We start from the raw sequence: 27,290 nt of genomic DNA on the forward strand, positions 1-27,290 counted from the left end.
TTGTCAGATCAGCCTACATGTTATTAAAGATTTTTATATAACTTAGGAAATACACCAATCTGGTGATTGTGATTATAAATTCCTGTTTTTAAATACATTTGTTTAATTACTCAGGTGGACCTATCATGTTCGTGTCATTGAGCCAATTTTTGTATTTGTTATGGCATATTTAGCCTACCTCAATGCTGAAATATTCCATCTCTCCGGTATTTTGGCGTAAGTACCCAAACACCACTGTTTTCTGTTATCACTTGAACACTCTTCAAATCACATTATTAAGCTGTTAAAAATTATCAAAAAATATTGTCTATTTTGAAATTGCAATCGCTAAATCCTTAACATATTTATTTGTTTGTTTGAATATACTCTTAGTAATTTTGAATATGTAGGATATACAGTGATGTAATTTAATTAAATTTCTATTGCAGAATTACTTTTTGCGGTATAACTATGAAAAATTACGTGGAACAAAATATTTCAAGCAAATCACACACCACCATCAAGTATGCCATGAAAATGTTGTCGTCTTCTTCAGAAACTGTAATTTTCATGTTTCTTGGTGTTGCTACAATTGCTAGTGACCATGAGTGGAACACATGGTTCGTCATTTTCACAATTATATTCTGTAGCGTCTATAGAATTCTTGGTAAGTAGATTTCCCAAAGTAGAAGTTGTATGGGAACTTTAATATATTGGGAATTGAATACATTTTGCCCTTGTACATGTACTCCCATTTTCTTTTACTATCATAGCCATTGATGTACAATAACTCACTCCACAACATATCCACTCTCTCTCTCTCTCTCTCTCTCTCTCTCTCTCTCTCTCTCTCTCTCTCTCTCTCTCTCTCTCTCTCTCTCTCTTCTTCCTTGTCTGTAGCTGACAGGTCTTGAAGTAAAACAATGGCTTTGGGATTACATGATTAGTTTAGATGTTAAGCCTATTCTTTTGTTTGTTACTGTACATATTTTATGACTTGACTAAGTATATTATATAATTCTAAATAGAAGTTTTTGTGACCAGTAAATAGGACATGATTTAATGCTAAGTATAAGGATATGCAAGATGTGTCAAGATATTTCCAAGACTAAAGTTATATTTTTCCCCCTGAAGGTGTGTTAATATTGAGTGCTGTGTGCAATCGTGTCCGTGTGAAGAAGATTGAGTTTGTTGATAAATTTGTGATGTCCTACGGTGGTTTGAGAGGAGCTATTGCTTTTGCATTAGTGATCACCATCAATCCTGATCACTTCCCATACCAGAAGATGTTCATGACAGCTACCATAGCCATGGTGTACTTCACTGTATTCGTACAGGTTAGAATCTGCATCTCTTCTTTTTTTATAGTATCTGAAGGTCTTTAATAAGCTAAACAGAAGTTCGTGTATTAGAAAATTATTGAAGATATTTATTTCTTGCCAATTCTGTGTTTGCTTCTGAGCACAACTTAATTGTTTATTTTTTCAACAGGGTATCACTATCAAACCTCTTGTTCAGATGTTGGGAGTAAAGAAGGCTGAGAAACGTACACTGACCATGAATGAACGTCTCCATGAAAGAGTTAGTATTTCTTTTATTATTATTATTATTATTATTATTATTATTATTATTATTTATTATTATTAATGATTATATTATTATTATCATATTATTATTATTATTATTGTTATTATTACCTCTGACAAGCAGGTTATATTTATGAGTCTTTTTATTTATTTATTTGTCTGTGCTGGGTGTCTGTGCACACGATTACATCAACACTACTCGCAGATTTTAACAAAAATTTCACCACAGATAGATCGTAGGTCATGGACGACCCCATTAAATTTTGGAGATAATTCGGATCCCGGATTTGCATTTTTGACAGTTTTATAGATTACGTCAAGACAAATAGACGGATTTTGATGAAATATCCACCAAAGATAGATCTTAGGCCATGGACGACTCCATTAACTATTGGAGATGATCTGGTATCGTATCGGATCTAGATTCTAGTTTCGGATTTGCATTTTTCACAATTTTAAAAATTATATCAGAACAAATTGATACATTGGATTTTCACCAAATTTTAATAATGGGTAAATATGCATCAGTGGAATCCATGAAATTTTTGGAAGTAATACTGATCAAGATCATGATTCTGGATCAACATTGCACTTTTTACCATCTACTGTACTGTACAGTCCGCATATGAAAAGTGGGAGGCGTTGTCCATAGACTTAAGTTAAATGTTGGCAATATTTGTTGGTGTAGGTTTGAAATCTTTGATTGCTCTTATTATTATTATTATTATTATTATTATTATTATTATTATTATTATTATTATTATTATTATTATTATTACCAGTAATATTATTTTGTTGTATAATGTAAAATTTTTATGTGTAATGAACCTCAAAATGTAAATATTCTTTTCTAAGTAAAATTTTTGTTTACATTACAGTACTTTTAAATGATTGTATTGATCCCTTGAAAGTACAGGTACATGTTATAAGATAGACAATATACAATATATCTTTTATTTCAAATTTTTTAGTGCTAGACCAAAGTTTCATTATCTTTTAGGTCATGGATTACTTAATGGCTGGAATTGAAGATGTTGTAGGACGGCATGGAAACTTCCACATTAGAGACAAGTAAGATAAATTTTCTTTGCTATTGCAGTATATTCTGTAATAATATACTATGCTGAGAATATGTATTTTATTACCATTTTATTTTACAGTTTTTATTTACTTTGGTGATTTTTTAATATTGATTTTTGTAATATGTAAAATAAGGATGAATGATGTTAAGAATATCTTTTGTTCTTTCTGTAAGTCTTAACTTTTATTTCCCAAAGGTTCAAGAGATTCAACAACAGTTACTTGACTCCTTTCCTTGTTCGTGAAAATAATGTTATTGAACCCAAGATTTTAGAGACTTTAGGACAGATTAAGATGCAAGAAGCCATGAATTATGCTGCCAATAATGGTGGATCACCCAGCCAAATTGAATCTTTCACAGCTTTGCTTCGCAATGCAATGTCACGAATTCCGTAAGTATTTAGTTTTGGGTAAATGCATTTTATGAGTAATTTTACTTGTAGATGGAGATTTCATAAGTATTCTTATGTAGGATGTATAAAAAGGCAAGTGTTTCACTGTAAAGAAAACGTCGTGCATCAGGATTACTTTGATCAGATATCAGTATTCATTGTCTAAGCCTATTATTGGGGATCAAGACAAATTTTCTTAATTTTCATCAATGAAATATTTTAGGATTTTGATGAACTAATGTTTTTCATTAGAAATTGGGATGAACTTTATCACTTTTTTTTTTTCATTAAAAAGGAAAAAGCAAGAGGCTGGAGGAGAATTTAATATTGATGTTGGAGAGTTTGAGTACAATCCTACGGCAAGGGACATTAATGATGCCAAATACCATCATTTACTGTCTGATGAATGTAAACCCATGAAACGGGTAAGTAAAAAAAAAAAAAAAAGTTTATGTATTTAATTTGATCACAGTTTCTTATTAATTAATCATGTTAATTTGTTACCAGAAATTCAGCAATTGTTTAGAATAAAACTTTGTGAACTACCATACTTATACTGTAGATTTTCATTGCCCACAAAATCTAGTCATTGCCAGGGAATTAATGTTTGCTGAATATAACTACTGGTTATCTAAACAAGAAAGTTTTAAACGAGCTGTAGTGATTTAAGAGTGTTACTTAATATTCTTTGAGTTAATGATGTAATAAGAATAAATGAATCGTGTCATCTAATTTATATCATTATAATTGTTTAATTTCATTTATGCAATGGTAATACAGTTTATGGTTTGTTGTTTAAAGTAAATTTCCAATGAAAAACTTTTTGTAGCATACTGAGTTATCTTGGTACTGTCAACTACATTTTTCCTTTCTAGCATCGTGCAAGCACTTATAAAAGGCATGCTGTCAGAGATGATGATGTACAAACACAAAATGATATCAATCATCATAACATGTATCTTCACACACGCCAGTATGTCCGCAACATCAATATTAGGAATAGAAAAGCAAGAAAACCAGTAAGTTGGATTACGTATGATCTTTTATTGATATTTTGACCATTCAATAAGATTCTAGTTTTCTGTAAATTGGGCTCTAGCTTTATAAAGTGCTGGTACTTTCAGTAAATGGTTTCACTTGGAAAATTGGATATTGTTTAAACTGTGTAGCTATTATTAACTTGTCCTCTTATTATTTTCTACTTCATTCAATATATGACATTCCTATTTTGGAATATGTAACAATCCTTTGTCCCTGATCCTGTCCTATGTTTAACAAAGGCATACCAAATGAATTGATGTGCACCTCACTTATTCGTGCACCTCACTTATTCAGTTTTGTAACAAAACTGAATTTGGTAATTTATCAGTTTTGTTTTATGCATATATATCTCTAGTTTCTTAATTTTGAATGGGTAACACAACAAAAATTCCCATTCTAGCTGCTCTCTCTTTGGTTGTTTCATACACATTTATGAAATACAGTCGCACATGTAGGCTGAAATTGAGTAAATGGTTCTAATAATTCACAAACCAGGTTTTTTAAAAGTGAATTACTGACATTTTTATTATTTTGTCTCTGCTTTTGCATCATTATCAAGGACAGACATTTACCTCCAGTACATTTATAATTTTCAATCATATTTGTACGATGATATGAAAGCAAACATTACTGTATTGGAGGTCACTATATAGACATTATAGGCAAGGAAGATAAGAAATGTTATGGTTTTTTACATGTTTGGTTACCAGGTGAGGGATAAGATTATAGGAATTATATATATGAACTTATACCTCATTATAAATGTGAACTCGGTACGTAGCATTGTAGAATAGTCTTTGTTAGTCTGTAGCACAATACAGTAGTTAAATTTTGAAACAGGCCAGCAAACATTAAAGAAAATTTCAGAACTTGAGGGATTTCCTGACAAAGTATCATTAAAGTCTCTAATAGTATGGAAATATTTCCAAGTAGTATTCCTCTATGTTGTATTTACTTGTCATTTCTGTCTTGAAATTGCTCAAGTATGGATATGAAATACAAATAGTCTACTTTACTCCCTTTCACAGGACCTTATGTTGGTGTCTGCCTGGCACAGTGACAATGAAAAATGGCTAAAAAAAACTAAATAAAATTTTGTTTATAAAATTAGAAAGTAAACACAATGTGTAAATAGTATCATACATACAGAGGAAATATTTTTAACACAAAGAAAACCATATGCCATGTCTGACAACACCATTTCGAGCTTTCTCGAAGGTGTACAGTACAGTTTCATGCATGTATCCTGATTGAGGTGCAGTTAGTTTTGATACTTTTAAGTCAAACACATAATTTGTGAATGGTTGTTACATTATGATATGATTGATGCTCAATCTAAGACTTCTTTCGACTATATTAGTCACATGGTATAGCAGGGTTGGCTGCTCTAGTCAACTTTTTCCATCTGTGTCTATTCCTTGCATCTGCTTTTCCCAGTCTCACCCTATCCATATCCCTCCTCACCACATCCATCCATCTGATCTGCTGATGCCTCACACTCCTCCTCATCACTGTCATGGTCTTAGCTCTCTTCATAGGCCTGTGTTGTAAGTTCGTATGGAAAGGGTTTGCTATTTTTTTCATAAAGGTTTAGATTCTATTAATAAGACTATTTTCTGTTTGAGAATGCTGTAGTGTATTGCATAAATTGCTTAAAAATCACTATTAAAGCAATTCGTAATTTAACTGCCGAGTTACAACCGTGATACCCCTCCATCCCTACTTCGGTATTTGACAGTAGGCTGCTCTTTTTACCTCCCTGTAAGTTTTATTACCTTCGCCAACTTAGGTGCGAAGGTTAATTTTCGATAGGCGTATGTTTGTCTGTCTGTGTTTGTGATTTACATAACTCAAAAACTATTAGATCGAATCTCATGAAATTTGGTGGGATGATTAGGCATGATCCAAGGACGATTTGATTAGAATTTGGGAGTGATTGGGTCAAAAGTGAAGGCCAAGGTCACGAAAAGGTAAAAAAGTCTTTTTGCCATGTCGTGGCAAATTTTTATCTGATTTGCATTTAACTAGTGTCGAAATGTGCATAGTTCAATTTCCAATCTTATGATATACTGTACCTCATGATACAGGCATAGGTATGCGCTCTACCGAGTGCCCGTTCTAATTCATTCCATGTTTTTAGTAGATTCTTGTATTCTATTAAAGTTTATAATAACATGGTTTTTCCTTATGCTTAGTGTAATTAATCACAATTTGTGTTAAAATATGTGAAAATTACAAAATTGTGCAGCATACATCTGAAAACAAGCTCTTATCGTTGACTTCGGCAGGTGGTGTTATTAGATTTAGGCGTATCACAATATTTTATAATATCTTTATTTGTTAACATTATTTATTTAACAAAACATATATCTGAGGGAGAAGTTTAGGTTAGTAAATAAGTTTCTATTCACATTACTTGGTAATCATTTAAAAACAATGATGCTATGCAGACAAAATACTTCCAACCAATCCGCTAGTAGGAAACTTTTCCGAGTTAAAAGGGCACCCCTGCAAGGGAATGAAAATGGTCCCCTTTTAAAATATTGAGTAGCTTATAGTATAATACTTTTACGTTAACTACAGTATATTAATTTTTTTGAGTATAAGGAAGATTTAGTAAATGAAAATACATTCACATTCTTTTTGGGGGCTCTAGAATTGTTTTATGCCTACTGTATATTCAATCATTTTTAAAACTGCCATGAGGGAATATTACAAGTCTCCCACCTTTGTCGTTTACCTGCTTTCTGACATTACTTTTATTAGACATGTCACTTGAAATATTGAGCTTTGTAGTACAGTAACAACATAAGGTATTAGTAGGATGATTTTTTAAATTTTGTGTAGGGCTGATTTGTTTTAAAGTTAAAATTCATACTCAATACTCATTGATAATGTTCATTATAATCCCAAGCTAGTCATAAGTAGGGGAAAGACAGAAGCAAATTTGATTCTTTTTTCATTTAATACATAACACTTAAAAATTTACTTCTTGCTTGCTTGCTATAGCTACAATTTTTCTGTGGTTGCTACTAAAATTGCCTGTGAAGGTTTGATATTATTAGCAGTACAGTATTATTTCTTTCAGGCAACTTGTAATTAAGTAATTTCTATGTATTCTCAAACATCAATAGATATGACTTGGCATCAGTGCCTAGGTAAAAAAACTGTCTTTAAAAGGCAACCATTCCAGGTGGCTTAGCTGTTTTAAATTATACTATAAAGTTTATATTTTTTTATAATGAAGCATTATACCTAAGACTTTTCTCTGATTTCTTGCAATAAATCTCCATTCTTTTTGTGTGCTGTGAAAAAGATAAAACCTGAAAACCAAACCATTCCATTGTGTGGAATATTTGAACGCCGTAAAATATTTCATGTTACAGGAGAATAAGGTATAATCTCATTGTATTTATTGTCCTGTAATAGTCTCCAATTCCATTTCACTTTTTAGGTAATGATTGTTAATGCTTTCTTTCAATCTGAACATAATGGTTCATTCTTTATTTCCATTGGCTTGAATTGTTAATTTAGCCCAGCTCTAATATTAACTGATAATCTAGGGCCGTGCTGATGGTGGCATTAGAGGAGAGTATCTGTCTCATAAGGAGTTCTCTGAGATCGTACAGTTTATAGATGTACTGGCATTGGAGGCCTACAACAAGGTAACTGCATAATATGCAAGCAGAAAATTTGATCTCGATGGCACTTGGGAAGTTTGAACAAGTGCCATAACAAAACCACAAAGTTGGCTTAGTCATGTATTTGACCTACTAAAACTGCTTTAGAATTTATGTGTTGTGTATCATTAGCAGTAGCACACATTGCTACCCAATTACTGTACAATATTAACTACACTTTTACGACCAAGAGCCCTTTTTTTAATGAGCTTATGATTTCTTGATTTAGACTTGCATGGTGTTCCTCGTGTCTAAGAAGATGTGTACCTCGTTTGTTTCTTGACTTTTCTATGTCACCAGCTCCTCTTCTCTTTCATCAAGACTTTTTTCAACATGTAAACATAACTTTGTTTAGTGTAATCAGTATGCAACAAAAGTCTCATACTTATGCTCACATATAATTTTCTATCTGAAGGATAAACTGTTAAGCATGTACAGTATTTCCTTTACCTTTTGTAAACTGTCATTGAATGTGTTGGGTATGATACATTAATCTAAAGAGAATCTATATTATTAGTTAAAGATCATTTCAGGTACATTACTGTATCTTAACAGGCATAAAGAAATGCTTGGGATAACAAGCAGAATATTTTTGGCATACATACTATTGTACTTACCTTTGCTTGCATGGTTGAGGTCTATAATGAAGTATTTTACTAACTGGATAGTTTGTGTAGCAAAATGGTACATATGGCAACATTTTGGGCTAAATAAGTACTGGCATGAATATGTTTGTGAAAGATGATGGTAATTTTGGAGTACTTCCCATATTGTATCACACTATATGAAAGAATGTATGGCATGAAATTAAGTTGCATAGGTATTTGTACTAACTAAATGTATTATGATTAACACATTATTGATTGATTGGATGTTTGAAGTGCATGTGGTCAAGGTGGAAATCTGCTGTTTTTTTATACATTCAATTGGTGGTTGGGCTATTAATAAAATATTTTTAATGCAATATTGAAATATTTTAACAAAGTTATATTCTCTGATAACTTTATTTTTCCCTTCATTTTTTATTTATTTAATCTTCTAAACTACTCTAAATGGTGTTCTTTTGTTTGACTGTAAATACAAGTTTATTTTATTATTCTTCTTTTTGGAAATTTCTTTTGCATCTTCAAGTGGTTTTTCCTATACTGTATAGCAATTAATATTCTAAAAGTAATTGGGTAATGATGGGTAGATGGAAGGTGAATCATGAAAGTTGGGAATTATAAACCTAATTCATTATTCTTATGGTAGTTTGGTAATTTCCAGACTGAGAATAATGTGAAGGGAGACAAAATGCTGGCTTCTCCACATCTAGAGTACCAGAAGAATGGAACTGCCATAAAACTGAAAAATGGTAAGGAACAATTTTGTACAGTACTTAAAAAACATTTGCATGTACAATATTGTGGTTTTAATAGTGTAGTATTTTTATTTATCTTTTATTTTGCTATATATATGCATGAGCAGAATCATGAAGATTAAAGCTTTTATTTTTTATTTGCTCTTAGTTTGCCAAAAATAGAGAATTTCAATAAATGTGTTTGTACCATAACAAAATTTTGATTATTAGTGCAACACTCACAGTTAATCACAAATGCACCACTGCACAGCTGTGAGGAATATTTTAACCTTTGATATCAACAATTCTGAAATTGCAATGAATATCTTTCACATTCTAAAACTATTATGTGATTATTTAGTTTATTTGCTAACATTGGTTTTGCATGGTGTTTGTATAAATGTCAACCTTGTCCTTAGACTACATGGAGGAAGTGCTTCGTGACAACCCAGCATTTGAACCTGACGAATATGACTTCGCACCAGGCTATCAGTATAGTAACAATACAGGTAAGGCAGCAGGAGTTTTTCCCAATTCTTTTGAAGAAGAGAAGGATGTTTGTAGTTTAACTTTGGTTTCCCAAATGTGCTTCTAGAAATCTTTACTTTATCAGTTATCAATTTTATAGACTGGCTGAAGTAGTTACACCTTTGTAATTTGTGATAATGCATTTTTGATATCATAGTATACTGTATAGTATATTTGTGCCCTTGTAGTTCTGGAACGAATTCTTCCTTTTACTTTTGCATTTTGTGATTTGGCATTCTAAAATTCTTTACCAGGTTCATTTACTGAGAAATTGATGACAAAACCTTTTACTGTATATATAATTGTTGCCTGTTTTTTTCAGTGGAAACTATATTTGGAACATCTGTTTATAGTACATGTTTAGCCACTCCAAATAGTACTGTATACACGTACTAAACCATTTCTATCAGTCAAAAGTTTGTATAATTTCGACATTAACTTTATTACCATTCTTAGATTTTGCATGTGCCAAATGCTATACTGTACTCTACTTTTTGCTATAAGTAGAGAAAAGTCTATAAAAGTAATTGACCAAGGTATGATTTTGCATTCATCATCTCCTCCTACCCCTGTTGACACGAAGGGCCTCGGTTAGATTTTGTCAGTCGTCTCTATCTTGAGCTTTTAATTCAATACTTCTCCATTCATCATCTACTTCGCACTTCATAGTTCTCAGCCATGTAGGCCTGGGTCTTCCAACTATTCTAGGGCCTTGTGGAGCCCAGGTGAACGTTTGGTGAACTAATCTCTCTTGGGGAGTGCGAAGAGCATGCCCAAACAATCTAAATCTACCCCTCATCATGATCTCATCCACATATGTCACTTGAGTAATCTCTCCTACAGTTTCATTTCTAATCCTGTCCTGCCATTTAACTCCTAATATCCTTCTGAGGGCTTTGTACTCAAATCTACTAAATCTATTGGAGATAGTTTCATTTTCATACCATGACTCATGTCCATAGAGTAATACCGATCTCACTAAACTGATATATAGTCTGATTTTTATATGTACAGTAATTTCAGGCAATTTGATTTCCAAAGTTTACTTGACCTAACCATTGTCTGATTTGGTCTTTTTAATCTTTCACTAAACTCTAATTCTAAAGGCCCTGTATTGGAGATCATAGATCCTAAATACTTACATGATTCTACCTCATTAATCCTTTCTCCTTCCATTGCATACTCCATTCTCATCATCTCTGTCTTTCTTCTATTTATCTTCAGCCCAACCTCATGTGATATTTCATGCATTCTGGTAAGAAAGCATTGGAAATCCTATGGTGCTCTGCTAACAAGGACAGCATCATCAGCATACTTTAGGTCTGCTAAATTGCTATCACCAATCCAGTCCAATCCTCCACCATCTCTGACTGTTCTACGATTTACAAAATCCATGAGGAGAATAAACAACATAGGTGACAACAAATTCTCTTGGAGTACTCTGTTGTTCACTGGAAATTCATTTGATAAGACTCCATTAACATTAACTTTGCACTTGCTATGCTCATGAACAAACTTAATCAAATTTACATATTTAAGAGGAATTCCATAATAACGCAGGACTCTCCACAAAATTGGCCGGTGCACACTATCAAAGGCTTTTTAATAGTCCACAAATGTCATTAAAAGGGGATTTCTATATTCTGCACATTGCTGTACAACATGTCTCAAAATGAAAATTTGGTCTGTGTAACTTTGCACTTTGCAATTTTACATTATTGGATATTAATTTTCTGTAGATATACAGTATTGTACAATATAGACACTGGATTTTTAACAATAATTTCAAGATTTTGCAAACATCATATCATGTATTTTGATATGAGTAAAATATAAATGGTTTGTATAAACCTTTTAGAACTTTCCTCTTATTTTTTTCCAATTTTGTTTGTGGTCATCTGTGTGTATACTGTACACTATAGAGGTACTGTATACAATTTGAGAAGAAATTCTCTCAGTGCCTGTAGGGGGAGCTTTTAGACAAGACCAAACTGATGAAAAAAGATTTTTGTTATTAGATCCGAATTTAAAAGTAAAGATTTTGTCCATGACATCCTATCATGGGATCCACAAAGATGTCAAGGAAGAAGCTTCTAAACTTCTGACTATAATAAAACAAAGTACTTAAACTACTATATCCTTTTAATGTCATATCTATTTGTGCCTTACCTACATTTTAAATCTTTCAAAAAAAGATGTTTTATTCCTTTGACTATTTTTTAAATCTTTAATAGTTTTCTTCAAAGGTTGGACCCTTTTGTAGGGAACTTTAAAATCTTCATCAGGCTTCTTTAATATACTTCCATCCTTAGAACATTTTGAACACCTATGTTCATTGATTTTCATCAAACTCCCTTGACTCATCATTGACCTGGTTCTCTTGTTTCATGACATTTAATAGCTAGTCCCAGGTGTGTTCAACTTTTCTGGAATTTAGACCTCAAGGAAAGCTGAAATTTTCTTTTATTTCACTAGTGTGCATCTGGGGTTTCTTCTCTCGTGTACTTGTTAACCAGTAAATTGAGAGGCAATTACTCCACCTGTTTGTTACAGTGTATCTTTGCTCTACATTTTAAAAAATAATATTGACAACTCAAGATGACATCACATGTGGGTTCAATAAGTTCTGCCTAACATGAGTTTGTGATCTAGTGCACCAACTTGGTAGCTTTTGAACAGTGTACAGTATACTAAATTCTTAATGATATTTAGAAATTTTGACTTTATTTAAGTGTTGCTCATGTTGTGGTAAAAGAATATGGGGTACAAAAAACTTGTTACTTTCTTAATTTTTCAAACTCATGACTTGCATATTGCAGCTTGTAATTGAAAACTGTATCAGTAATCAAGATTTTTTTTTTCGATCTTTTTCATAAGAGACTACAGTGGTATTTTTGTAAGGTGTGCAGTTGATCTGTTAGATATATCGTACAAGGTTTCTTGCTGATATAACAAATGGCTTTCTTTGTTTGTCATTGTTACTTTTCTTTGAAGATCTATAAAAAAAAATTGGTTGATAGGTATATTAGGTTCCAGATATTTCTTCCATGAAGGAACTTATTTCTCCAATGAGGGATCTTTCATTCTATGTGCAATGTTTGAGTTTAAAGTACAGTACAGTATGTACAGTATTACAAAAGTTTTGAGGTTGTACTTTTCTTAGTCTATTCAGTAGATCCTTTCATGTTTCATTACTCACATTTTAACAGTAGAAATATATTACCTGTTCCCAAGAACAAAATACATATATAAAGAGGAATTCTGGATGACATTGTTGCTGACCTATTGTTAGTATTCAATCACAATTTATTTTATCCTTTATTGCAGTAAATAGAAATATAACTAAATTTGTCTGTAGTTGGGATGGAAATTACTTATTATAATACCCTTCAGGTTAAATTCCTTACTGTCCTGTTGTTTTCTTTTGTAGGTATTATGCTTTGGCTATATTTGTGAAAAAATAATGCGGATTTCTTTAGTTTTATACCTAAAAACATGAACAAAAGCTTCAGGTTACATGGGTATCAATTGATCTCCAAATTTTTCTCATGTTCCCTTAGATGAAACTCAACTTATCACTCGCTATGTTCTTGAGTGATTTTGAAGCTGCTACTTTCTAATATTTGATTCTGAAATCCTCTTATTTCCACATTAGATATTTGACTTAATTTTATCTAATTATATATGAAGTTTTGCACTGTATGGTATCTTAGAATAGTGCTAGCATAATTACTGGTATTTATTTTTTATGGTCTTTCACTTGATAGATGTAGATACAATACTACAGTAGTGTATATAATGAAAGTGCATTATTTTGCACATCTATTCAAATCAGGTGTTATTTTTAGCATTGTGTCTAGTGAAATATGAGAATCATAAAGTTTGGTTACATATATAGTACTACTAGTATAAATTATATGAATTGCAAGAAAACTGTTTTATGTCTTTTCATAATTCAGCATAAAGACAAAAAGACATTTTGACTGGTATGCAGTTGACAATGCTATAAAAATAGTCCTTAGATTCCCCATCCATGATTAGTCTTTGTATGATATTATATAAATCATCACATAGATTTAATTTAGTTCTTTTCCAATGCATGCATCAGTATTTAGCCCAGCATTTTCTCTGCTTGTTTCATTTTGTGGGAATCTGTATGCTTTGATATTGCATAACTTTCTTTCAAAAATAAATTTCTAAGCTACAATAAGCATTTGTCATGTATTTTCGAAGTGTGGTCTTGCTACTAGTGGTGAAGATTATTTTTAGACCCCCTGGTCATGCTATCAGTCCAGATACATAGTAGGTGAATCTACTACTTTTAAGAACGTTTTTTGTAAATATTCATCATGTCTATTCAAGATCAGTCGTTTCATTATTCAGTGGTTAACCATTGAATAATGATGATATTGTAATAGCCTTTAGTGTCCTTGCAAGTCATCACAATAAGTCTATTAAATATGTTCACCCAACTTTACTGATAGAGTTCATTAACTTTTGTACAAAGAGCATGCATTCTGCAAGAGCAAGTTATTACTCTCTTATCCCCATATTAGGATTCCTTTATAAGAATGTTTATACTTATGTTCATTTTTTTACCAAAGTTTTTTATCAGAAGATTAATTCAATAATCTATTTGTTAGGATCTTCTTTACAGCATTATTGATAATACAAATTTGCGACTGTTTCAGGTAATGTATATTCTGTATCCTGTCATCTTGTGAACTTGTTCCTACTGTGATTCAAACCCTCATAATTTATATAATATCTCTTTTGGAAAAAAGCTGGAAAGGCCATAGCATCTATGGGAGCAAGATGCTGGTAAGTAAAGGAGACACTCCCCCTCATCTGAGCATTCACCAATCAGTTGTCTTTTGGCTGTCACTAAGTGAGGATGTATTATATGTTCACTTTCCAATGGCTATCCTAGAAATCCTTTAGCTCACGGATAAGCACTCTACAAATAATAACTATAATGCTTGCTGTGTGGTCTCCAAAAACTTTCCTGTAAAAGTCTAGAACAGGGAATCCAATACGACATGATTATCGAAGAAACATTGTTTCCTCTGCTCTTGATTCAGTGTGTCAACGTACAAAGCAAAAACACGGTGTATATAGGGAAGAGCCACAAGATCAGGCCGTCTTGATCTTGCCACAGCACCTCAGTAGCTGAAAATCATCTGCTGTAAGTGATGTCATGCACAGTGTCCTAGAAAGGAACCATCCTCTCAACTATTGTCGGAGTATCTACATCATAACAAACCTTCAATGGTAAAATATCTGCAAGGGTTCGTAGATGGACTTGAACAATAACCTGATTATTGCTGAAATGGCCATCTGGGATCCATCTGTATCCCCCACTTCCAAGGACACCACGGCAAAGACTAAGTTGAATAAGGTCTATTAGGCACTTTGATCCCACAGTCCAAAGGTGATCTGGGACTAAAGGGAAATAGGTCCTAACCTGAACATCCCACCTCATAGGAAGGAAGACTTCATGAAGTCCTTTTAGTTCTGTGAAGCCTTCAAACTCTACAGTAGGGTATACTGTACTCCTAAAAAAAGGGCTACACTCTTTGGGCAAGGTAAAATCACCTTTAAGCAGCACCTCCCTCATCAACTCAAATGCTAATTTTGCCATTTTAGCCACAAAGGGAGTTTTCTGGCCAAGCACCGTCATTCTGACTGCTGAAGCCTCGTAAATTGTGGTCAGGAAAAAAACCTCCTGTGTCTGATACTGCTTCTGCTAAGGTGTTGAAAGCAGCCTTATATGGCATCAAAATAACCCCTCTTACCATTATCTGGGGACATGCCCTAAGAGATGGGTCTTTGAATCTCCTCCTTGAGTCTGGAAATCCCACCAGGTTTTCAAATTCAAAGTCATTAAAATGGCAAATGCATACATTTATGCAAAAAATATTTGACTCAGGCCAGAATAGGCATCCATCACAGGATCACCAAGGTTTACCTACTAAGTCCCCCTCCTCGACTTCCATGGCAGAAGCCCACTCTACCGAATCCCCCCATTACCGAGCATACATTACTTGGAATGGAAGGAGAACCTCCCATTGGACTCTTCTTTGGAAGCTTGAGAACCCAAAAGCCTAGCCACTGTCAAATCCCTAGAACTAGGAGGAAGAGGCCCCATTGGAGCATTCTTTGGAAGCTGATAATCCGAAGGTCCAGCCACAGCCAAGTCTACAGGAATGGAAGAAAGAGTTCACCCTAGAGCTTCCCCTGGAAGCTAGTAACCCGAAGGCCCAGCAATGGCTGAATCCTAAGGACCGGAAGGAAGAGCTCCCATAGGAGCCTTCTTTGGAAGCTGGTAACCCAAAGGCCCAGCCACAGACTGATCCTCAAGCTGCAACAGGAAGGAAGTAGAATGCAGGTCAACAGTACCTGGATGGGCCTGCACCTAGAGTGGGCTGACCATAGAAGAAATGGATAGATACCTCTACTATTCGAGCTATCAGCGAGGCATCCATAGAGAAAGTAAGCGTACAAAATCCAGGCAGACTGGTAACCTGCTCAGTGGAACCCTGAAATAGATTCGACTTGGGCTGTGAAGTGGTCATCGAGAGGTCCTGGGGGGTGGGTGATACTTTTCTGATTATTATTATTATTATTACTAGCCAAGCTACAACCCTAGTTGGAAAAGCAAGATGCTATAAGCCCAAAGTCTCCAATAGGGAAAAATAGCCCAGTGAGGAAAGGAAATAAGGAAATAAATAAATGATGAGAATAAATTAACAATAAATCATTCTAAAATCAGTGACGTCAAAACAGATATGTCCTATATAAACTATTAACAACGTCAAAAACAGATACGTCATATATAAACTATAAAAAGACTCGTGTCACCCTGTTCAACATAAAAAGATTTGCTCCAACTTTGAACTTTTGAAGTTCTACAGATTCAACTACCCCATTAGGAAGATCATTCCACAACTTGGTAACAGCTGGAATAAACCTTCTAGAATACTGTGTAGTATTGAGCCTCATGATGGAGAAGGCCTGGCTATTAGAATTAACTGCCTGCCTAGTATTACGAACAGGATAGAATTGTCCAGGGAGATCTGAATGTAAAGGCTGGTCAGAGTTATGAAAAATCTTATGCAACATGCATAATGAACTAATTGAACGACAGTGCCAAAGATTAATATCTAAATCAGGAATAAGAAATTTAATAGACCGTAAGTTTCTGTCAACAAATTAAGATGAGAATCAGCAGCTGAACACCAGACAGGAGAACAATACTCAAAACAAGGAAGAATGAAAGAATTAAAACACTTCTTCAGAATAGATTGATCACCGAAAATCTTGTAGACTTCCTCAATAAGCCAATTTTTTGTGCAATTGAAGAAGACACAGAACTAATGTGTTTCTCAAAAGTAAATTTGCTATCGAGAATCACACCTAAAATTTTAAAAGTCATACAAATTTAAAGAAACATTATCAATACTGAGATCCGGATGTTTAGGAGCCACCGTCCTTGACGTACTTACAATCATACTTTGAGTTTTATTAGTATTCAACTTCATACCCCATGATTTGCCCCATGCACTAATTTTAGCTAAATCTCTATTAAGGGATTCACCAACCCCAGATCTACATTCAGGGAATGGAATTGATGCAAAGAGAATAGCATCATCTGCATATGCAACAGGCTTGTTTTCTAGGCCTAACCACATGTCATGTGTATATAGTATGAAAAGTAATGGGCCAAGAACAATACCCTGTGGAACACTGGATATCACATTCCTATACTCACTATGGTGCCCATCAACAACAACTCTTTGAGATCTATTACTTAAAAAATCAATAATAATGCTAAGAAACAACCCACCCACTAGCAACTGTTTGAGTTTGAAAACAAGGGCCTCATGATTAACACGGTCAAAGGCAGCACTAAAATCAAGGCCAATCATATGAACTTCCTGACCACAATCAAGGGATTTCTGTACAGCATTGGAGATTGTAAGAAGGGCATCACATGCTCCAAGGCCTTTATGAAAACCAAATTGCAAACTAGGGAATAGATGATTACCTTCAGCAAACCTATTAAGACGTTTTGCCAGAAGACGTTCAAAAACTTTAGATAATATGGGAGTTGTGGAAATTGGGCACTAATCAGTGGGGCTTGAGCTACCACAAACACATTTACATAGAGGAGTAACATTACCAATTCTCCAACAAGCTCCTCTTCTTGCTAACTTGCGCAAAATAACAGATAACTTTGGAGCTAAGAAATCTGCTGTCTTTATAAAAAACAAAGGAAAAATGCCATTTGGGCCTACGCCTCCATAAGCATCAAGGTCCATCAATAGAGCTTTAATCTCACGAGATCGAAAAGCTAAACTAGTTAGTTTAGCCTCAGGAAAACAGGAATGAGGAAGTTCAAGTTTTTCATTACTCTGTTTACTGTAAAAAACATCAGCCAACAGGGTTGCCTTTTCTTTTAACAGTGAGTGACTGAGCCATCTGTTTTAAGTAAAGGAGGAACTGTTGCATCTACACCAAAGAGTGCAGATTTAAGGGTAGACCACCATTTATGTTCCTGAGTTGTACCAGAAAGGGTTTCTTTTATGGTTAAATTGTACTCCTTTTCAGTTGGGCTATAAACTCTCTGAGCAAAAGCTCGAAGCTGAGTATAGTTGTTCCAGGTCAAATCTGATCTGCTTCTCCAAATAAGCACGTCTACAATCATCATTGAACCACGGTTTGTCCTTCACTCGGTACCTTAACACACGAGAAGGGATACGCCTTTCAATTATGTTGACTAGATTCTCATTCAAAGGGACAACAGGATCTACACTACTACAGTATATAATTGTGACCAATTCAAGCACAAAAGATCATGCAAAATCCCATTCCAGTCTGCTTGGGATTTCATATAGATTTTACAAGCGTATGATATATCAGGGACAGGTTGCTCAGTCTTCACTACAAATGAAATCAAGGCATGATCAGATGTCCCAACTGGAGAACCAACCTTACCAGTTATAACGCCAGGGGAGTCAGTGTATACGAGGTCCAAGCAATTACCAGACCTGTGAGTAGCTTCATGTATGATTTGCTCACAGCCTGATTCAGAAGCAAAGTCTAAAGCTCTTAAGCCATGGCGATCGGTAGGAGAGATAGAAGTTAACCACTCCCTATGGTGAGCATTAAAATCACCAATAAAGACAAAAGAAGCCTGTCTATCATTTTCTTGTATCTTAGCCATAATGGTAAGAAGACAATCGAAGATAGAATCATCCATTTCTGGATTCCGGTAGATGGAACACAAATAAAAGTTGTTATTCCTGCCACAAACTTTTATTACCTGAATCTCATGACATCCACATTGATAGCAGGACTTATGAGAAGCAGGGTACTCGGTCCTAATATACACCGCCATTCCCCTGGCCCTAGGGATGGCATCACGTTTCAACATTATTGGCTTCTTAAAACCAGTTATAAGAAGCTCAGATGAGTGCCTCATATTAGAAACCAAAGTTTCTGAGCACTAAAGAATATCATGCTGTCTGGACGCAACTGTAGGGTCTTGGATATTTGCATGAAGACCACGAATATTGCAATATAGAAGACAACATTGACGAAATCTAGGACGTACTGGTCCCAGATTTCGCTCAATGTCTCCAGACAGCATAAGAATCAATAGAAATAAAAGACATCATACTTAAAAAACTAGACTAACAAGAATTATAACAAAAATGATATGTACAATATGTACAGAATTATAAATAAATAAACCCAAGGGCTCCTCCGAGGAACTGAGCAGTAAGACACTCTCCTTTGTAGAATCTAGATCATCCTCAGGTCCATTATAAACAACATGGGTAGAGACCTGGTCCACTAGGACTACATTTCTGAAACCCTTAGTTGCTCAAATTGGGATATCAAGTCTAATGAAATCTCTGTAACTCAGCAGGCCCTGCAATCTTAGAAGATTCTTTCACCCAAATAGAAAGGAGGGAAACGGCCTTGGCTCTTAGGTGGTCCACCTTAGGATCCGAATTATGAGCAAAATTGATCCTCTCCAAGCAAGTGGAAAATTTTTCAGGGTCCCAAGCTCTGCCCCAATCACCAAAACAATAACAGTGCACCCAACAACACTTGTGACCCCATTTCGGGTTAGTAGGATTATCATATCCAACCGGATGCCTCTTAGTTTAATTCGAATCATTTGTAATAGAAATATTTAAAAAAAAAAAATCATTATAAAGCTTGCTTCTGAGAAGGGGCAGCAGTAAATCTCACATCCCTTTCCTATATTGACTACCAAACTAAGATAGACTCACAACACAATTAGTAAAGATATTCACTTCAGTAAGCCAGGCTACTATCCTTTGTAGCCCCCCTCTATCATATGACCTCAGATTTACCGAGCTAAAAATTATGGGAACAACTATTAAATTGAGCCTGCCAAGTCTTAAAATATGAAGAGATTCAAATAATGTATTATTTTTATCATACCTCTTTTCTAGCCCTCCAATACCTATAGTAGATGAATATGAAAGAGAACTACCTGTAGATAGGGATGGTTGACTGGCCAGCCCTCCAGTGGCAGTTGAAAAGGCCATAGGCACCACCTATCAGTTCCTTATCATTCCTGGCTCCACTTTGTTAGGAAGTGATTGATGGACAGCAGGAACCTCATTGTGGCAATTCCACTGAACACCCCATAGATTCTCCAGGTATTCAGCATGTTAAAGGAATGATTATGCATTCACCTAAATGACAATTTTGTCTGGGATGTGGGGATAGATGGACAAGTGGGAAAAATCATTATTGAGTCTTTGAACAAAATTTAAAACTAATCTTTTTAGAAAATCCCATGGCCAAATGATGGTGTAAGGTGTATAAAAGTTAGTTGATGAAGGCACTTTCTCATTCCCCAAAGTGCATACTCATGGAATCAGGAGCTCTGCTCCAGACTGCTTTTGCTCTTCTAGCTCAGTGCATTTCCCATTCATCTGGGGAATTATTTATCAGGCATGTGTTAGGGCTGGTCATCCAAGTTTTTGTTGGATGGATCGGCATCTTTCCTAAGGATTATGGCAGTTTATGTGTAGTCTTCTCTTTTTTATCTCCCTTTTTCTTTTTTTTTAAAGACTAGCGTCATTTCTTACTATTTGGACCCCAAGGAACATTCTCTGTAAGACTGTAATTTGTCAAAGGAATGTGGCTCCCCCCCCCTCTCTTCCCTTTCAACATGGGAGGAAAGACAGGTAGTAGAACCTGTGTCTGGGGACTTTTTAACATTATGATACCTGCTGAACTGGTATTTCCTCACTTGTTAAGATACTTGGCTCTGGAAATTTCTTCAAGTATAGTCACGGGCAACCCATACTCTTGAATTGTGCTCTTTTAACCTTTCATCCCAAATGCCAGGCTATTTCATCCTTCTGATGCTCACGAATGTGATTATGAAGCTGACCTTTCCTGTTCATGGACACCTCCCACCTAAGAGGAGTGTCTCCATATTGAGGATGAGGGTTTTTATCTTTGTAGAAATAAATTACAAATCTGGAAGATGGTTTTCCTTGAATACAAACCAAGTTATCTAAAATAAATCCTGCTGCAAACCAACTCCTCTTACTTATACTGTGGTCGAAAGGGAAACCGATATACGAGCATTCAGATTAGTGGGTGTGTTTCCAGTTACCAGCTACTGCTGGTTGAGAACTTCTCGCTAAGCTTCTATGACCATTCCAGCCTCGGCTAAAAGAGATAATCATATAATTTACTTTGGTTCGCATTCTAGGAAAAGTGCAAATCATCTTCCAGATTTGTATTTTTTCTTAGTTGTTATATAACTGTTTTATAAATGACTTACAGATTCAACAGCAGAGAAGCCAGACAATAGGAAATCAAAGAAAGGACCAACAGCTGCAGAGACTGCTCTTCCATGGAAGAGATATATGAATGGTATGTTGTTTCTTTTTCATTCATTATGTGGAATCATTCATCTTTTTATCATTATTATTTTGTACTGTAGTACTCTTTTTTCGTGGATGTTAATTGTTTTATCATATATTTTCAGAGGATGTACCAACCTCTGCTAGAAAAGTTCAGCGTCAACTTAGTTTAGCTGTTGAGGATGGAGGTAAGATAATGTGTTTTTACTTGTAAATTAAAAAGAGCATGTCTTCAGTATACAGAAATAGTTTTTAAAGTTTACTACATTTTTTTTACCAGACAGCACAGTACAGTCCATGATGTTACTATTTTTATTATTATTATTGTTGTTATTATTATTATTATTATTATTATCATTATTATTATTACCTGCTAAGCTGCAACCCTACAAGAAGTTTAAAAACAATAATAATATTAAAATAAATCTTTGATATATAAACTATAAAAACTTGAAAATAACCAGAGGATAAAAACTTTAAAATAACAAGATGAAGAGAAACAAGATAGAATAGCGTGCCTGATTGTACCCTCAAGCAAGATCTCCAACCCAAGACTGTGGAAGACCATCGTACAGAGGCTGTGGCACTACCCAAGACTAGAGAACAAAGGTTTGATTTTGAAGTGTCCTTCTCCTTGAAGACCTGCTTACCACAGTTAAAGTCTCTCTTTTACTCTTATCAAGAGGAAAGTAGCCACTGAACAATTACATTGCAGAAGTTAACCTCTTGAGAGAAGAATTGTTTGGTAATTTCAGTGTTATCAAGTGTATGAGGAAAGAGGAGAATGTACTGTATAAAGAAAAGGCAGACTATTCTGTGTATATGTAGGCAAATATGAAATGAGCCGTAACCAGAGAGATGGATCCAATGTAGTACTGTCTGGCCAGTCAAAAGACCCAATAATTGTAGCGGTAGTATCTCAGCGGTATGCTGAAGGTAATCGTCTGTTCCCTAATTTACATTTTGGCTTTCACAAAGGCCTTGGAACATGTGATGCCATTCATATAATTTCCAATGTTGAACAGAAATCCCTTAATTGTGGTCATGAAGTTCTTATAATTGGCCTTGATTTTAGTTCTGCTTTTGACTGGCGAAATCTAAACGAGGCCCTTTGCGTCAATAGGCGTAGGAGGAGATGATGATGATGATAATGAAGATTTTGACCATATTAATCATGAGGCCTTTGTTTTCAAACTTGAATGTATGGGAGTTGGAGGTCTTTTCCTAATTTAATTTTTGATCAATATATTACAGAGTAGTTGTTGATGAGTAGTACAGTGACCATAGGAATGCAATATCTGTTAGTCCTTAAGGTGGTGTTCTTGCCCCATTACTCGTGGTTTGGGCAAGAAAACTAGCTTGTTGTATATGTAGATGATGCTGCTCTTTTTGCATTGATTCTATCTCCTGAATATAGATTTCTGTTTTCTGAATCCAATAATGGAAATCTAGCAAAAATTGGTGCACAATGCAAATGAATAGGGGATGAAAGTTAAACTTTAAATAAAACTAAAAGTATGATTGTAAGTAGGTCGAGGACAGTGGATCGTTAACGTCCAAGATCTTTGCACTGACATGGTGTCTTTAACTGGCTTGTACAATTATAATGAGCTAGCCTTGCATTCACAAAGAAAGCAGAATGAGTCCCACTTCAACCTGTAGGTTTAAGCTGTTTACTGTAGAAGTTACTGCTGCTGTTGATCACCAGACTGAGGGTTGGGCTTGCTCAGCTGACGTTCAGACTAGTATTAATTTCAGGTGATATTGGAACTTAACACCTTTATATAAAACTCATTTAAAATTCTTGGTGGGTTCTTGATTACAAAATTTTTTTTTTAAGAAATGCATCTTGTCTGTTTCTTCTGCAATTACAAAAAAAAAATTGGCATGTTGAGAAAGTCTTTTTAAGATGTTTGGTAATCAATCTATCTTGAGGAAATGTAATTCTTTCATGCTAACATATTTTGAGTATTCTCCTATTTGGACTTCAGCTGTGGACTCCCATCTTAATTTTTTTGACCAAAACTTGTTGTCTACTAAATTCCTTCCAAACTGTACCATCCTGTATGTAAGTTTTGGTATGCATTTAATTCTAAAAGCCTTGCCTCGTCATAAGGTTCAACACTACACAGTATTAGAGAAGGTTTATTCCAGCTGTGACTAGATTGTGGAATGATTTTCCTAATCAGACAGTTTAATTGGACGAACTTCAGAAGCTCAAATATGTTTCAAATGATTCTCTCTTGAACAGATTGACTTGGAAGTCTCATTTCATAGTTTATACATGACTGATCCATTTTAACATTGGTACTGATCTTTATATATTATACATAGTATTTTTTATTATTTCGCATATATTTATCTATGTCCTCTCTTCTCTACAATGGGCTGTTTTCTTTGTTGGAGGCCTTAAGCTTAAAACCTGCTTTTCCAACTAGGGATGTAGCTGTCCTAGTAGTGATAATAATGATAGGAAAATATACCCTGTACAATAAATTAGTTGAGAAAAATTGTGTAATGTTTTGTTTTGGCTTAGTTTTTTAATCAGTTTTTGTGTACGAGTATTTAAGTCAGTTTCCATTATTATTTGTTGTTTAGTGCACTACTGTATAGTGACCAAATGCTATAAGTTACTATGCTATACTGTATTTACTATAGACTTTAGTACTGTATATACAGTAGAAGTGCATTGCTATACATTTATTTTACTTTTACAGATTTCAATAATACTACACCGACTATGGCAGAGATTCTTCTTCCCTGGAAACGACCAGAGGATGAGGAAATATGTGACAGACCCTTACGTCAGTCAGAATTCCCAGCTTGGGCTTCTAATAAAGAATATGTGGGTTACTATTCTCCTTCAAATACCTTCTTAGGTAAGGTTCTTTTGTTTTTATTATTATTTCTGTACCTGAGAACTTCGTTAAATAATTTTGTAAGTATTGTGAATGTTTACTGGCATATGTTTTTTTCTTATGTCTGTCCTTTCCTCCAATGAAAAAAGCAAATAGAAGGAAAGAGGTTAGATTTTAAGAACAATGTGACAGGGTTGCTTCTTGCCGGTTATAGTGTGGAGAACAGAATTATAAAGAAATTCCAGAACTTTGCAGTAGAGATTAAGTAAAAGTATTTAGTCATGTAATCTAATGTTTATAATAAAGCTGTCTAGTAAGAGAAAAAAGAATGTTCTTCTCTCAAGGCAAGTGGAATATTAGCTGATAAATGGAAAATCAATTTTGCAATAGATAGAAATAGGATGAAGTGAAGATTGAGTTCAGTGATCAAATTAATTTATCTGGTTTTTCATGTCAAAGAGAAAGAAATGAATGAGTCACACTCAATATCAGAGCAATATTCCTTTTAGCTAAAAATCTAGCAAACCTTCATTAACTGACATTGAAAAATAGCTAACATAAGTAATTTATCGACAAATTTTGTTATCAAAATTATGCGATCCTATAATAAGTTTCCGGTAACCTGATCACCAAAATTATTATACGAGTTAGAAATAGGACAATTAATCAGGCATCAAAAAACATTAAAGAAATTTATTACAGTACAATGAAAATAGGAATACATGGAAACAGTGTAAGTGATATTGATGGTAACCAAGCTTCAGGATCCCATTTAAGCAAGTTCCTGACTGAAAAAAAGGTCAATTCAAGATTGAATGGTCAAAGGTGAATGTGGAAGGTTGAATTGTCAGTAGTACGAATAGAAGAGGTGAGCTGGGAAAAGCAATTAATGAATAGGAAAAGAGATTGACTAGGAATGGTAATTAATGCCTGTTTTCAAGTACAGTATGAGAGATGATAAAACCTTGAGGAACACTACCAAAAACCTGGTGGTAAGCAGATATGGATAAGTACCTGTATTGGAACTGATGATTAGACAAAGAATGTGGCCAAGTACAGGAGCCAGTTCATCCACAAACTCAGAGAAATTGTGTAGGACTCTAAACTCGGACGGATATTTTGTTAATCTTAAAGAGCATGAACCGGCTCCATGAAGGCAATGTTATTTTGGGCACTTTACTTCAAACTCTGTATACTTTATTGTTTCTCAATAAATTTCTTTTATTTAATAAGTACTTGAGAGATGATTTTATATACAAGAAATATGATAGAGGTAATTTTGATATTTTAATATTTTTATATTATCAATGTATAGAAGAAACTTTCAATTGTGATTTTTTATTTGGAAGTTTTACATCTTCCAAAAAAGTAACTTTCCAGATTCAAAGTTTTTTGTAGAGATTAATTGAATAGACTTTAGTGTGTATAGTTATAAGCTTTTAGCAGTAATTTTCCTCACCCTTAAGGATCATAAGGACATAATCATCATATTTCAATGTTACTTACTGACCAGTGGAGAGTCCCTTTCCTCAAATGTGCATGAAATACGCTACATGTACTGAATGCGCACACACGAATATCTGGTTAGCCTAATATATCTTTCTTTTAAAGCTTTCAAGGTTATAATTCTTTTGTTTAACATTGTGAGAACTGGTGTTTGCTGATGATCTAGTCATTATAGCAAACACAGGAGAACTGCCAGAAAGGGATTTTGCAGGGAAAGGTACTCTAGAAAGAAAAGAATTAAAGGTGAATATTGGAAAGCTAATGATTAATAGTAGAGAAGTACATAAAGATGTAAATCTTCAATAGGAAGATGGTACAGTGCTAAGACTGAACAATATTTAACTGCTTTGGATTAATAATAACAGAGGAGGGAGGTATTGAGAAAACATTGAGACAGTGAGTGAGAGAAGCCTGGAGAAAGGGGAGAGAAATAACTGGTGTTATTTTAGACAGGAAAATGCCTTTAAGACTCAAAATGAAGATCTATATGACTGTTATTAGTCCCAAAACTTGTGCACTTAAGAGGAAAGAGAAAGGATTGTTGGAAAGGACCAAGATATAGATGGTGAGATGGATTGCTGAAATATCACTACTGGAAAGGAGGGAGGGTCAATATATAAGAATGAATGGTATATGTAATATAAAAGATAAGATTATGGAAGCTTCTCCGAGATACTATGGCCATATAATAAGAAGCTAGGAGATGTAACCAATTAATAGACCTAAGAACGTAATAGTATTGGGAAGTAGGAGTGTGGGACATTGGCAGATCAGATGGATGGATTTAGTTAGGAGGAATATGGATTGAATGGGACTGGAGGAAGAAGATGCACGGAATAGAAATAGATGGAGAAAGTTCAAGCCATCAACTCTGCTATACAGTGAGACTAATAAGGTCAAAAGAAAAGTAGTAGTTTAGCTTTAGAATCAGGTAAATATATTTGTGAACTGCAGGCTCTTTCTTGTAATGAGGAGTTTTGTGAGAAAAAAATGGTTTGGTCTCTTTTACTTGCTTTGCTTTTAGGGCTAAAATTGTTTTCAAGACAAAATACTTGCCTCAATAGTTCCACATTCCTGCCTTTGACAAATATGTTGGTAACACCTCAAGAAATTGTTTCATATGTCCCATAAGGGCTTTGAGGATTTATTTGGATAAAACTGAAAAAAAAAATGGTTAAAGTGTCCTATTTTTTTTTGCAAGGTTAGCATTTCAAATTGTCCTCTCCAAGATTTGTATATGGCTTTTTTAAAAGTTTAGTGAAAAAAGCACATAGAAAATTGGATCAAAGTCAAATGAAAGACTGGAATGTTAGTTCATGATAAAAGTGCTGTTACCTCTGTTCATTTATCAGGAAATCTTTCTTTGAAAAAAAATCA

The 27,290-nt window shown here is 34.3% G+C and overlaps 1 protein-coding gene across 1 annotated transcript in view; it reads left to right on the forward strand.

Moving 5' to 3' along the window:
* Positions 1 to 27,290, forward strand: part of LOC137634313 (Na(+)/H(+) exchanger beta-like) — a 222,094-nt gene that overhangs the window by 190,284 nt on the left and 4,520 nt on the right. Inside the window, 13 exon segments of the mRNA XM_068366675.1 lie at positions 115 to 216; positions 429 to 646; positions 1,114 to 1,316; positions 1,471 to 1,560; positions 2,566 to 2,636; positions 2,843 to 3,037; positions 3,333 to 3,462; positions 3,913 to 4,056; positions 9,025 to 9,112; positions 9,517 to 9,606; positions 21,470 to 21,559; positions 21,675 to 21,737; positions 24,267 to 24,428. Coding sequence (XP_068222776.1) covers positions 115 to 216; positions 429 to 646; positions 1,114 to 1,316; positions 1,471 to 1,560; positions 2,566 to 2,636; positions 2,843 to 3,037; positions 3,333 to 3,462; positions 3,913 to 4,056; positions 9,025 to 9,112; positions 9,517 to 9,606; positions 21,470 to 21,559; positions 21,675 to 21,737; positions 24,267 to 24,428 — 1,646 coding nt within the window.

The sequence above is a fragment of the Palaemon carinicauda genome, chromosome 44 (genome assembly GCF_036898095.1).
Source record: "Palaemon carinicauda isolate YSFRI2023 chromosome 44, ASM3689809v2, whole genome shotgun sequence".
In the NCBI taxonomy this organism is placed as follows: domain Eukaryota; kingdom Metazoa; phylum Arthropoda; class Malacostraca; order Decapoda; family Palaemonidae; genus Palaemon; species Palaemon carinicauda.